Source organism: Nicotiana tabacum, chromosome 15 (genome assembly GCF_000715075.1).
Source record: "Nicotiana tabacum cultivar K326 chromosome 15, ASM71507v2, whole genome shotgun sequence".
Lineage (NCBI taxonomy): Eukaryota > Viridiplantae > Streptophyta > Magnoliopsida > Solanales > Solanaceae > Nicotiana > Nicotiana tabacum.
In genome coordinates, this window is record NC_134094.1 from 66540573 (window position 1) to 66555119 (window position 14547).

Here is a 14547-nt window from a genome sequence, read left to right on the forward strand (position 1 = left end):
ATTGTTTCGTTTTCATATTAGCAAAGTACGCATGAAAATGATTCCATGTTTCGCTTAAAGGTTTTACTATATCACTTTGTCTTTATGAACGACAAATTATTTTCCCTTGCTGCTTAGTCATCTTGAAGTAGGTTTGTAGAAAAGGACTCATGACATTCAATTTTTACACTTTCATATATTAGCTTAACACTAACTATTCGTTGAGTTGAGTAAACCAAAGCCTATGGATATAAATCGGATCCAATCCCGATCATTAAGTGTTCTACTCAAAAGGTTAGTATTTCCTTCATATCAGATATTCCTGTCTTTTGCTATTGAGTTTGGTTTTTGTTCATTGGTCCTGAGGAGCCTAATTAGTTCACTTGACAGTTCATGCCACGAATTTGTTCCTGAAGAACAATATTGCGAGTAGTAACATGATATTATTTTCATCTTTATTGATGGCTAAGCATGGGAATTTGCAAGAAATATATAGCCACCGGCATGTCACGACCCAATTCCCACCATAGGCTGTGATGGTGCCCAATTATCACCACCCCAAATCTCCTTCATAGGATGTCGTGATGGTACCTAGTCTCTAAGACTAGGTAAGCCTAACAATATGCGGACACATCAAATAAAAACATAAAATTTTAAAACTTTAACAATTTCATCAATAGACTATAAGCTCAATACGTACAATTTTCCAAAACCTTGTGAGATATAGGTCACAAGCTCTAGATACAATGCCGAACAATCCTATACATCACTGTCTATTAAAAACATAAGGAAATAAGGAAACCAGGATAGAAGGAGACTCCGAGGCCTGCGGACGCAGCAGGTGTATCTTGAAATCTCCAAAGTAGCAACACAGTGCACTAATATCGAGGCTGATAGGATGTACCTGGATCTGCACAAAAACATGTGCAGAAGCATAGTATGAGTACACCACAACGGTACCCAGTAAGTGCCACGCCTAACCTTGGTAGAGTAGTGACGAGGTCAGGTCAAGGCCCTACTAGTGAAAATAAGAGACAAGGCAAAAAATATAATGATATAATGAAAATGACAGGGAAGCGAACAATGAAGAATTTACGGAAAATAACAACACGGAATCAATAAAAGCTAATACAACACGAAAGGAAAACAAGAATTTTACATGTTAGGGAAAACAAGAACCAAACAATATAGCAAATAAAGAATATCAACAAGGCACTCCCGAGGTACCGCCTTGTAATCCCAAATCGTAAAAATAAATCACAGTCTTTCCTTATATCACCGCGAGAGACTTTATATTTGGTTTTTGAAAATTATTTCCCGAAATAGCATCCCGCGTTTTAACCCACCTTACCACACCGCATGGCTTCTAGTAGTTTCCCTACTAGCCACGCGTATCAAGCCCACTTTATCTCACCGCATGCATTTCAATACCCAGACCTTATACCATCGCATGCGTATCAATAATCACAACGGTACGGCAAAAACCTCGTGCAACAATAACAACCGCACGACAGAAGCCTCGTGCAAACAATAACCACCGCACGAAAAAAATCTCGTGCAAACAATAACAATCGCACAGCAGAAACCTCGTGCAACAATAACAACAGCACTTTAACAATAACACGAAAGCCAAAACACAAAAACTAAATAAATGATATTTCAAGGATAGCAATTTCAAGTAAAGAATTTTCACAGTTAAGTAATGAATAAGGAAATCAAGAAAAGCAAGTAATGCAACTAAACATGTGATACAAGTTGCAAATACGAGATAAGACAAGTAGACATGTAAAATTAGGCTAAATATGATGACTATAACGTGCTAAAGTAACTCAATTAAGGCATGAAAAGGAAATTACATAGCACAAATCAGAATTTCAACATTTAGCCCGTGTACGCACTCGTCACCTTGCGTACACGGCCTTCACATATCACAAATTATCTCCAAAATACCAAATCTTAAGGAAAATTTCTCCCACACAAGGTTAGACAAATCACTTACCTCAAACCACGCCAAATCAATCAATTAGAAGGCCTTTCCCTCAATTTTCCAACATCGAACGGCTCGAATCTAGCCAAAATAATTGCATACTATAAATATAACTATAGTAAACTAATTTAAATAATGAAATATGATCTTAGCTAAGAATTGAAAAATCGATCCAAAAGGTCGACCCGGGCCCACGTCTCGGAACCCGACCAAAATTATAAAATCCGAATACGCATTCGATATCAAATCCAATAATACAAGAATTATCCAAATCCGACCTCATTTAGCCCTTCAAAACCCAAAAACTTTGTATAAGAACTTCTACATTTTTTTCCCAAATCTCTAATTACATGATGAAATCAATGATCGATTAGTAGAATTTAATCAAAAACAAGTTAAGAATCCTTACCCCAAAACTTCGTCTGAAAATCCCTCAAAATCTCGCCTTAATCTTCTGGCCAGTTATCCTTAATCGCGATCTCGGAAACTCCCACGTGATCGCGAAGCACAACTCAGCTGCCTAGAATTTTAACCCTACGCAACCACGTCAATCACCACGCGAACGCGAAGAAATGATTTCTCCACCCACGCGATCACGAAGCACAACTGCGCATGAACCTACTGCAACCAAATTCCTCTACGCGAATGCGGCCTTCACCACGTGTTCGCGACTCACTAGGAACCAACCTTCCACGATCGCTTCCCTTTCTCTGCGAACACGTAGAGTAAAACACCATTCCACACAAACACCTCTTCGCGATCGCGGACCAAACCACGTGATCGCATTGAAGAAAAACCAGACCTGAGAAAACCAGCAACTTCAGTTATTCCTCAATGATCCGAATTGCGCTGAACATGGTCTGAATCACACCCGAGGCCTCCGGGACCTCAACCAAACATACCAACAAGTCCCAGAATATCATACAAACTTAGTAGAGCTAACAAATCACATCAAATAATGCTAAAACCATGAATCGCACATCAATTCAAGCCTAATGAACTTATGAACTTTCGAATTCCGAAACCAACACCGATTCATACCAAAAAAACTCCGATTAACCCCAAATTTTGCGCACAAGTCATAATTGACAAAAAAGGTACAAAAGTGCAAAATACAAAACAAAGAAAAATATACAAAGTACTTAAACAGCTTGGTCTCCACCGGAGCTCGCCTCATCACCAGGAGAATCAGAGCTCTTCCGTCCTTGGATCCGATCGATCCCTCGGATTCTTCTTCATCCTCGAGATATGCCAACTTCTTAGCCTCGGTCTCAAACCCCTTAGCGGTCGCGATCTCGGCTGACACATCAAAACCCCAAGCATGAACCTTCTCGAGGGCCTCTCTTCGGGATTGCCACTTCGTGTATTCAACTATGTCCCTTAAGCGGTCCTGGAATGCCTCGGCGTTGGCCTTATACAGGGCCACCATCTAGTCGGCATCAGCTTTGGTCACTTCAACCACTGACTTGGCTGCTTTGAGCTCCTTGCGAAGGGTTTCTCGGTCAGAGACGGCCGAGCTTAGCTGAGACTGGAGCTCCTCAATTTCTTGGGCCTGCACCTCGGCTTTTTCCTTTGTCGCCCGAAGCTGGACCTCTGCTGAGGTCAACTGCGCCCGGGCAGTCTCCTTTTCTGAGGCCAGGCGGTCCATCCTGCCTCTCCATTCTTCGGCCTCGACCTTGACTGCATCCATCTTGGCTCGGAATTGGTCGATCCATTCGATCTTTTGTTGGACCTGCGGGTTCTGACCGTTAGTCACCGTGTCTAGCTCATCGTCACTAACATCAAATATGTTTATCTGCTTAACCAGGTAGGCATCTTCTTTCCGAGCCACCTCCAACTCAGCTCGAAGGCTCTTAGCCTCTCCTTTACGTTGCTCACTGAGGAGTTTGTAGGTGTCTCTCTTCTCAGTAAGCCCTCGGACTTCGTCTTCAAGCTGGTTCAACTCGTCCTGATACCGAAGTAAATTTTCATGGTGAAGTACTGAGGCCTACAAATACAAATAAAAAAGTTAGGATTATCTATGGATTAATCTGAGTACAAAAGGAGAAAATGAAGTCATCGAGAGATATCTGAAGTTACTTGGTTTAGCGCTTGTTGTGCTTCGTTAAACAGGTAGGGCGCATCTATCTCATTCATCTTGGCTTGGTCTTTCTTGGTCACCAGGCACCGAAGGTAACTGGCCACCCCTACAAGGGCGGAGAGGATCCGGGCATCCTCCGGAACAGAGATGATTATGGATCACTTCCGGTCAAGATCCACACTCGGAGCTGGGAACTGGTTGATCAGTTTCGGGCTTGAGGAAGACCCGCTTGCTCCCGAAGATGGACTCTTCCTCGGCACCTCTAAGTCACCAAATCCGGTGACGTCCTCCGTGGCGAAGGAATCCACGCCATCAAAAAAGCCACGGAAGGGGTTGTCCGCTCCACGTGCACCCTCATTGGGACGCTCTTTCACCGTTTGGGTCTCGTTATATATGAACTTAGTAAACGAGGGTGATTCGGTGATGTCTATCACACCGAGGGCTTACTTTGGGACACTCTCCGCATCCCGGGAAGCCTCGGCCCCAGCCTCCTCATCAGCCTCCTTAGCTTAAGGCAGGTCGGTCTCGCGTTTCTCTGGTTCAGAGGCCCCTTGCCCTTTGAGCTGCGACGGCACGCGGGTCATCAGGACAACGGCTTGTACTTATTCTTCTTCTTCGGATTCGTCTCTCAGCCGGTAGAGCGAATCCGGAGGTGGTTCTTGGGCATTGGTGTTGTCTTTTGGCTTGCGCACCAGCCTTCTTCTTGTTTTCTTTTTCTCCGAGCTCGGGGAACTCGGAGCCCTCTTTCTTTTCTTATCTTCAACCTGTCTCGGAGCAGGGGACTCGGTAGGTAAGTCCTCGCTACTAGCCGGAGCCCTCAGTTCGGCATCCTTTGATAGACCTGCAAAAAGAAGTAAAGGGAGTGAGGACTTAATGATAAAAGAGGAATCCAAATATTACTTACTCAGGAAAGGAGTCTCACCATGGGAACGGGCCTCCCAACAACCCTTCAAGAGCTTGCGCCATGAGCACTCGGAGTAGGGCATCTGTGATACGATACCCTTAACCCACTCCTTGAGTCGAGGGACAGCATTCGGGACCCGAGCGATGGCTACACCACCATAAAACACCGATAAAAAAGAAGGAAATAAGTATAAAATTGACTTTTGAAAATAAAATTGTACTTACATGATGTATTCCACTTCTTGGGGAATGGCATGCGCTCAGCTGGGATCAGGTTCGAAGTCCTCACTCGGACAAAATGGCCTTGCCAGCCCCGATCCCGGTCTTTATCAATACTCGATAACGGGGCTTTGCTAGCTTGGTGCACGAGCTTTATCAATCCCCCCGAAAGATTCTGAGACTGTACAAGCATAGAAGATGGTCGACGGTGAGCGAGCACCCATCGATTCTGCTCACGAAGAACCGGAGGAGGATCACAATCCTCCAAAGCGAAGGATGAATCTAACCGAGGCATAACTCGTACCTCTTACAGAAATCTATGATGACCAGGTCCATCGGGCCCAACGTAAAGGGATAAGTGTAAACACTTTGGTATCCCTCGACATGGGTGGTAATGGCTATATCGGGGTCAGAGATCACTATGCCTTTATCGGCCCAGTTGCAGTCTTTTCGGACCGTAGGGAGGACTTCTTCAGTGATAGAGCAGATGTATCTCGAGATCTCCTCACACCGGCCTTGTGCGGAGGAAGGTTTTTCAACCTTGAAATCGGCATTGACCAAGCATCATCTGGGATGAACATTTTCAAAGGGGGTTCCGGTACTGGTTCTCTCCTCGGCCTCAGTAGCCGGCCGCGAAGTAGAGGGGTTTCTTTTGGGGGAACGGTTTTGAAAGTCTTTGCCATTTCTTTAAAAAATAGAGGAAAATGGAGAAAGAAAGGAAGTTGAAGGATTGTAGTTGTTGGCTTGAGATGAATATAAACAAGAGTTCTTGCAAAGGATCTCAGATAACCGGAGTGAAAGTGCTAGAAAGTATTGAAATCTTAAGGGTACGAGGGTAGAAGGTTTGGATGTAAAGTTAAAATGAACAAAGGAAGAGGTATTTATAGTATTTCAGCGACGGTTCACATTCAAGAATGGCCGAATGGCGGCTGACATGCATTTAATATCATCAAGACTTGACTGACGAGACGTTTCGGTTGTTTTGTTGTTTCTGTCACGGTGTATCGAAGTAAGAATCAGAAGCTCATGTCGTTTCTCGTCTTCTACACTCCGAAAAATGAGAGGACTATCTTTATACGGTTAAAATCGAGCTCGTGGTGCATCCTAGCCTCCAACATGGTAAGACGGACTCGAGACATGACAATAAAGGACCGAATATCGACCCCAAGTCTCACCGGGCTAGAACCCGGAGACAGAACGTCTGCCTTCGAGAATATCGAGGCCATGATCCCGGAATCGGTCCTAACCTCAATCGACTTTGAAGAAATATTGTCAGGATAGCCAACGGAAGACCGAAATATCCGTGACCGGCCGGATATTACGGCGGAAATCTCGACACGTACCGATAAAGAACCAGCAATCAGTAAATCAAAAGGTTTTTACCTTTTATAGAACTGTACCTAATGTAGGACTTCTCTACTATATAAAGGGGTCTGATAATTCATAAAGGACATTGTAACACACATTCCAATGCAATATATCATTATTTTTTCTGTTATTAGTTCTCTTGCTTTCGTTCGTCAGTGCTTGTCGTTACGAGCCCAGATCGAGGGCAAATATTTCACTAAGGCTTAAATCATCTTCCTCGTGCGGTTTGAGCTTACTTCATCCTTATTTATTTAATTTGTCTTTATTTACTGCTTTGTGTCAAATAAATCTGCATATCCTTAAAACCACTTACAAATTTAATTGTTATCCGATTTTAAGGGTAAATAAACCTCTATTGTAGCGCTAGATTAGAAACAAAAATAGTGGAATTAGGAATGGAATGTAAATAATATAACGGCCTTTCGATTCGTACAATTTCTCTTTTCCTCTTTATACAGAGAAATGGAAATCAGAGGTGGTAGCGAGAAATATATGAATTACAAATAAATGAAAAAAGCAATATAATGAAACATACATGCAGATAGACAGTAGAACAGTTAAATAATCAACGGATTAATTCAAGACTCAAGCTGCAGCACACACCACAAGCACCGGTGTTTCAAACTGCTGCTGCGGCTGCAAGTTAACTTGCGCCAGCTCGCCACCCGCACGTTCTTCATTCTCATGGTCGTTTGCCACCGGTGGGCTAATTACGCTGCTCTCCCTGTTTTCTTCTGCAGCTAATACTTCTTCATCCAGCTTCTTGATCATATCCTCATTTTTCTCGGATTTGACAGGATGTATCTGTTCTGAGTTTCCAAGGACGACGATGTTTACTACATGCTCCGGCACCTTTTTCTCTAATTCTGCTGCTGGCTTTACGTTACGGTATAGCCCATACAACAGCATCTGAATCATTCCCAGGAAGAAACCCAATACATTTGGCAGCTGTACAAAGTTAAAAATATATGACGGACTTCGAAGAGCAACGGTATTTTACCCCACCCATTCAAACTTATGCCGCACTATTTACGAATGAAATTAAAAAGAAGATTTTTTGAAATTTATCAGCTAAAACAAGTCATAAAATATTTGCGTGGCTATAAATCATCTTATCGAGGGTAAAATAGCAAATTTAAAGTTAAATTATTTTTAAATAATGAATTATAATTTTCTTTTACAGATGAGACACAAATTAGGATTGAGGAAATACATATAATGAGAAAGTATGCCTCATTATCATTTGTTAAAAGAAATTTTTTTTGAGGAGCTTTTGGAGAAAATTCAGACAAACTTAGTTTTATGAGAAGTAAAAGAAAATAGTACTTACAAGTAACGACGGCATATTTTTTTATATAAAAACAAATTACTAGTACTCCAACTAGTGCGATAAACAAATAATTTTGGAATCAGTGATATCAAAAAAATGCTTAAAAATCATAGGAGTAATTAAAGAAAAAATGTCAGACAAAATGGAATTATACGACGAAATTTTTTAGTTTGGCTGAATTCTGCAGTGACCAATTTATGTCGAACAATTAATGTTGTATATCGATTTGTAAACCATAAAGGCACAACATGTTCATGATCAAGATTTGTGGTTCTTTTTTATTGCCTTTGTAAGTAGGTCGGTTTTAGTTGTCTAACCAGCACGTAACCCAAAATTAATTGTTCAAATGTATTAAAGAATACATAGTACTTTAGCATGTGGTTTAATAAGTACTTACTGCAATACACAGGTCCTTTTGAAGGAGACCATAACCAAACCACATGATAGCACTCAATGTAAGAAAGAAAGACAGGGTGAAGGGCAGGAACTCCACACTCTTCGTCCGAACCACTTGACACTGTAAATTAAAAAAGAAACAAGAGTTAGAAAGTTCTTTTTCATTTTATTAGTTACTGGGAAAACTTTTGAAACGATGTTAGTGCATCATCTCTATCTTACTACAATGCTAAGAGGTGCAGCAAAGACAGCCACTGCTACGGCTACACAAATCCAACCCACTACTTGTACTCGAAGGGCTCCATTCAAAGGGAACAAAGTGACGAGAAATATCAGTGTGTACAATCCTCCAATCAATGATACCAAAAGTTTCACCGTCTGCCTCTGTCGTCAAAATATCAAACTAGTTAGCAGTCTATGTTATACTTTCTTACTTTCCTAGTCTTTAACAAGATTTTGAAAAAAATAAAAAACTGCCCGACTGCAATACAGAATTGAACTGCACTACTATTTATATCTTGGTGAAACTTTTTTCATTTATTAAGGGCCCGTTTGGCCATTAAAAATCGAAAAAAATTCACTTTTTCCCGAAATCAACGTTTGGCATAAAATTTTTAATTTTCACTTGAAAATGAATTTTAGAATTTTTCAGAAATTTAAAAAACTCCAAAAAACAGTTTTTCAAAATTTTCACTTCAGATCACTCACAAAAATTCAAAAATAACCTAAAATTGTATTCATGTCCAAACCCAATTCTAATTTTCAAATACCATTTTAACTTTAAAAAAATTTGAATTTTACAATTCTTATGTCCCAATGCCCACTAATAGCTTATTAGGCAGCTTTTTTTAGGGTCAAAAGTGCTTTTGGGGGCCAAAAGTACTTTTTTGACCAAAAGTTGAGATGTTTGGCCAAACTTTTAAAATAAAATAAAAAGCTTTTGAGGAGAAGCGGAAGCATATTTTGAGAAGCAGAAAAATGTAGTTTCTCTCCGAAAGCACTTTTTTGAGAGGCACTTTTGAGAAAAAATACACTTAAAAGTAGTTTTCAAAAGTTTGATCAAACACTAATTACTGCTCAAAAGTATTTTTCAAATTAATTAGCCAAACACAAACCGATTCTCATCAAAAGTATTTTTTTGAAAAGCACTTTTGATAAAAGCAATTCTCATCAGATTTTAGAAGTTTGGTAAAAAAGGATATAAATCTTTTAGATTTTTAAATGTAAGTTATGGTGGGAAGTACTTACCCTAGCCTCCTTGGATGCGTAGAGAAGGAAAATGGAGATGTAAATGGTCTCGACAATGCAACCGAAGGAGTTGATAGAGATGAGGAGAGTGGCATTTTTCTTGATAAATGCATAATACATCCAGAGCATGGATGAAAACAGTGCTACCACGTAGGGGACTGATTGAAAACCCATGGTTGATTTTTCTTTGTAGATTCGGCGAAAGGTTGGCCTGCAACATTAATACAGTTGTTTTCGTGAAAATTTTCAAAATAAGTGACTGTCCAAGAAAACTAAATTAGAAAAAAAAAAAAAAAAAAACAAAGCGGATTTCTTACACTGGAGCTAAGAAGACGAATATGGAAATAATGTTTCCTGAAACATAAAGCAGAAGAAATACAAAGGGTTAGTGCTTTCATTATACATGTGGGTGGATGTGATGCTACTGCCATGAACTAGACAACTTAATTGGTCGATGAAATAAACTGCAAGTGTTGTCAACCAAAATGGATGAAAATCAAGCACCGGGAAGGTTTGTCATGGAAAACGTTCATGAGAACATGCAATTGGCAATGTGAAAATTATAGTATTAATTAAGTAATGTTTGGTCACAGGAAAATTGAGCAAGGTGTTTTTGCACAATATTTTGAGCAAGCAAGAAATGAAAGAGAATGAATGAGATGAAATTTGGGAAAGACTAGAAATGAATGAAACAGACATGTGAAACATAGTTTTGCTTACCTAAGACTCCGAACACAAATAGCCATGGATGGTGGAGGTCAAATATGGCCATTTCGACTGTTAAGTTAGATTATATAAGCAAGGAAGTTTAACTTTTCTTTTTGTTCTTTTGTTGAATGAAGAAGGCTTAAGGGTCTCTTGAGAACCCCTTTTGCTCTCTCTCTTCTCTTTATATATAGCTAAAATTCCACAATTTCATGCAAAAGGGGAGAGACAAGTATTTATAATGGGGAGAGGACCAGAAAAGTGTGGTTTGCGCATAGAACTCAATCATATTTGTTGCATGACAGGTGGAGTCTTAGTAGGTGGCGTACGATAAAATCATTCACCCAAATAATGGATTCTCAGCCTCACGTGCTCTCCCAATGCGTGCCAATCATATTCAATCATATTAATTATTCTTATCATACTGTAATTAATTAACATAATTTGGCTTCTAAACCTAATGCAGTCCAACCAACAGAATTACCATGAATTAATGCGTTAGGCTTAGGCAGCCTCACCGGCCCCTCCTTTTGGCTAGGAACTATTATTGTACTGTTAATAGCTATATATTAAAGTGTTAGGATATACTATTAATCATGCGGTTTAGATATAGTATTGTGTTTTATTCTTTATGGAATAATTGTTTATTTGATTTATTCAATTCAATAAAGTACTATTTTAAATAGATCATTTGTTATATGTGTGTCATTTAGTTATGTAGTAGATAATTTAGTGTATGGAGTCTTAGCTCATGCACAAAAGATTAAATTATTGGTTCTCATAATTAATAAATAATGTTCATAATCGAAGATATTATTGGGCAAAATATCTTGATGATTGTAGCACAAGATTAAAGTATAATTTGTCTTGATTATGGGAGTAGTTTTACTCCGACTTCTTGTGCTAGTATACTTAGTGTATATTGAACGGACCAAGTAGAGAAAAGATGTTTTTGTACTGAATATATATTTATAAAATATTTTTTTTAATTCATTAAATGATCTTCTACTCCTAATCTTGATATAATTATTATGATCAATGTGATTTGTTTATTGTTTTGATTTATCAAAAGGTACAACTCTATTCAGAGTCAGTGTATACCTAATAGATTGGACAATAACGAATAGCATTTGTGAAATAATAATTAGTTGATAGAATTCATGACTTGATTTTGAGTTTGATGATACCCCTTTATGTAAGCTTATAAGTTTTCATGTGAAAACCCGGACAGTGAATTTTGTATCCGTCATATGAAATAGTTAAGCGAAATTATAAAAGATTAATTAGTTGATTAAATTAAATTATCAATGATTTAATATAATTAACTGGTATTTATGATCTTAACATGGGGAGTTAAAATAAGTATTAGTGAATTTTCGAAATTCATATTGAGGAGTTCAATTATAGTTTTTTAGTGGAATAAACTGTAATTAATTATAGTAAGAATTAATTCATCCAAAATTTTAAATTAATGCTATAATTGGTAGCCTCTTATTGTTTATGTGGTTCCTACTATACCTAGTAAAAATTTGGACTGACTTGGGTAAAAAGTGACTTGGGAGAAAAGTCATCATTGAGAGTTAGAGTAGGGTTCTACTTGCACAAGCAGAATCCTACACATTTTTGGGAGCCCTCTTTTGGCTGAAAAACAAGTCTACATAAGGAAGACGTTTTTTCACCCAATAACCGATTTTAAGAGTTGTATTGCTCTTGCCTACTAAAAGCAATTTTGTCCAAGGTCTTACTAGGACCATAGCAGAAGACTGCAGCCCTGGATTCTTGCTCTGAGGAGGACCTGTGCAACATTTTCAAGAGGTTAGTAGTTCTAATCTCTAATTATATCATTGTCTAGTTTACTTGTATGTGATGTCTGGATTGTATGCTTTCTTCCGCTACGCATGTTTTAGCAATTGGTATCAAATGTCATCTTACATCTAATTAGATAATATAATACAATATGAATAGAGTAATATTAAAACGTGTTGTTAAATGATACATGTTTGGTATGTTTATTCTATGAAAATAATAGATTAGCATACATAATACAATGTTGTTTTGTATGGTTATTCTGTGTCAAAAACGTGACTATTTTACTTAGTATATTTAATTCTGAAATTATGGATTAATATACATATGCATAAATAGTGGTGTTATATTTCATGACAATCTGTTTTTGTTTAGTTTTTTCATAATAACAGTGTTGTTTTAATAAAAACGTGACTGTTTTGAATACTATTAGTTCTAAAATTATGGATTAATATACGTAAGTATGAACAATGGTATTTTGAACGGGTTAAAATAGTGCTTTTTCCCCATATTTGTTCGAAAATAGTTTTTATATATATAAAAATGACTCTGTAATAATTATAATAATATTATTTTGAGTTCTGAAATCATGGATTAACATACATAAGTATATTATGTGATATGAGTGCGTCAAAATAATCAAATCCCTAAAAATGCCAAAAACAGAATTTGCAAATAGGTCATAAATTTGCAATTCTGAAATTCTGTCAAACTCCGATTGACCTCAAATTTGGTAGGTTCGTTGGAAATGACCCAGTGAGCAATACTCATCAGCTTTGCTCATGACGTACATCGTATTTGGGCATTTAGAGTCGTTTAGATGAGTTTTTGGCCATTTTTCTATTTTCTGAAAATTGTTTTAATAATTTTTTTTTTTAAAGAAAACGGTGATGGTAGGGTTCAATTTTCATTATTTTCAATCATTTTTTAGAGTAATATAATGAATTTATATGTTGACATAGGTCTTCTTCCACATTGGATATGTTCATTATAGATCATTACTGTAGTTTTGCCTCTAATTATTTGATTACTTGTATTAATTCTCCAACTGAGTTACATTCTTATTCAATGAAACTAGAGTTTATAAAAGCGATATTTACCTATCTTAAATTAACAGTTTACTCTCCATCTGAGTTGGTCCTATTTTAATTTATGGGGTAAATATTTTACATAACTCATATATTTTGCATGAGTAGTTAAGTTTCCCTAACGAATCTAACTGTTCAATGAGCATGGTTAATTGTGTAATGTGCTATTTTAAATTTAATTATTCTAATTACATAACTAATGATCTATTTAATGTGAATATCTCTCAGATTAACCATGTCTTCATTGAACCCACTTTCCTCAATCTTGAACCAAAACAAGTTAGAAGGATCGAATTATGTTGACTGAAAAAGGAACCTTGATATTGTCCTAACTGCTAAAGGTTACAAATTTGTAATCATTGAGGAGTGCCCAGAAAAATCTGATAAAGATGCTACTGATGATCAGGTTAAGGCCTATGACAAGTGGGTCAAGGTTAATAAGATGGCGCGATGTTACATTCTTGCCTGCATGGTGAATGTTTTGCAACATCAGCATCAGTCTATAGGGTCTGCTTATGACATGCTCGAAAGTCTCAAAGAGATGTTCGGTGAGAAAAATCATGCAGCTAAGCAGACAGACATGAAAGCCCTTTTGAACACCAAGATAGCTGAAGGATCATCGGTCAGGGACCATGTTCTGAAGATGATGGGTCTTCTGAATGGATTGGAGGTCCTTGGAGCTTTGATTGATAAGGAATATAAAGTTGAGATGGTCCTGCAGATTCTGCCTGACAATTTTTAATAATTTTGCTTGAACTATAATATGAACAAAATGGATTTGTCACTGGCAAAATTGTTGAATGAGCTGCAAGCGGTAGAATCTATTATCAAATAGCAAGCTCCAGTTGTGGCACATAATGTTGAAAAAGCTTCGGTTTCTAAGTCGAAAGGCGGTAAGAAAAAGAAGAAGGCTCAAAAGGTTTTGGCACCTAGAGGTGCGGCTGATGTGAAAAAGCCCAAAGGAAAGTGCTATCATTGCAAGCAACCTAAGCATCACAAAAAATAATGCCCTGCCTATCTGGCAAAGTTGAATAAGCAAGGTAATTCGAATTTAAATGTCATTGAAACTTGTTTAGCGGCTGTCTCTAGCAAATTTTGGTGAGTAGATTCAGGAACCACTAATCATATTTGTACTACTTTGCATGGGTTTCAGGAAACGCGGTGGCTAAGTGAGAATGAAGTTTACATTTTTCAAGCCAATGGTGAGTTAGCACCAACTTTAGCATTAGGAGATATTAGAGTTTCGTTTAGTAGTGATAGAGTTTTAGTTTTGAAAGATGTTCTCTATGTACCTTCTATTAAAAGGAATTTGATTTCGGTTTCGAAAATAATGGATGCTGGTTATAATGTTTATTTTGCTAATAACTCTGTTGTTATTTAAGTTTAATAAACAATTTATCTACACTGCTGCTAGAGTATATGACCTTTTTATTCTTGG

At 37.9% G+C, this 14547-nt stretch overlaps 1 protein-coding gene across 1 annotated transcript; it reads right to left on the reverse strand.

The window, feature by feature from the left end:
* Positions 1-6919: 6919 nt before the first annotated feature.
* On the reverse strand, positions 6920-10427 carry LOC107786996 (bidirectional sugar transporter N3-like). Its single transcript, XM_016608510.2, has 6 exons — positions 10231-10427; positions 9828-9864; positions 9511-9721; positions 8485-8646; positions 8264-8383; positions 6920-7484 (listed from the first exon to the last, which is right to left on the reverse strand). Exons 1-6 carry the CDS (start codon positions 10280-10282, stop codon positions 7122-7124), a joined length of 945 nt encoding a protein of 314 aa, XP_016463996.1. The 5' UTR covers positions 10283-10427; the 3' UTR covers positions 6920-7121.
* Between the last annotated feature and the right edge of the window lie 4120 nt (positions 10428-14547).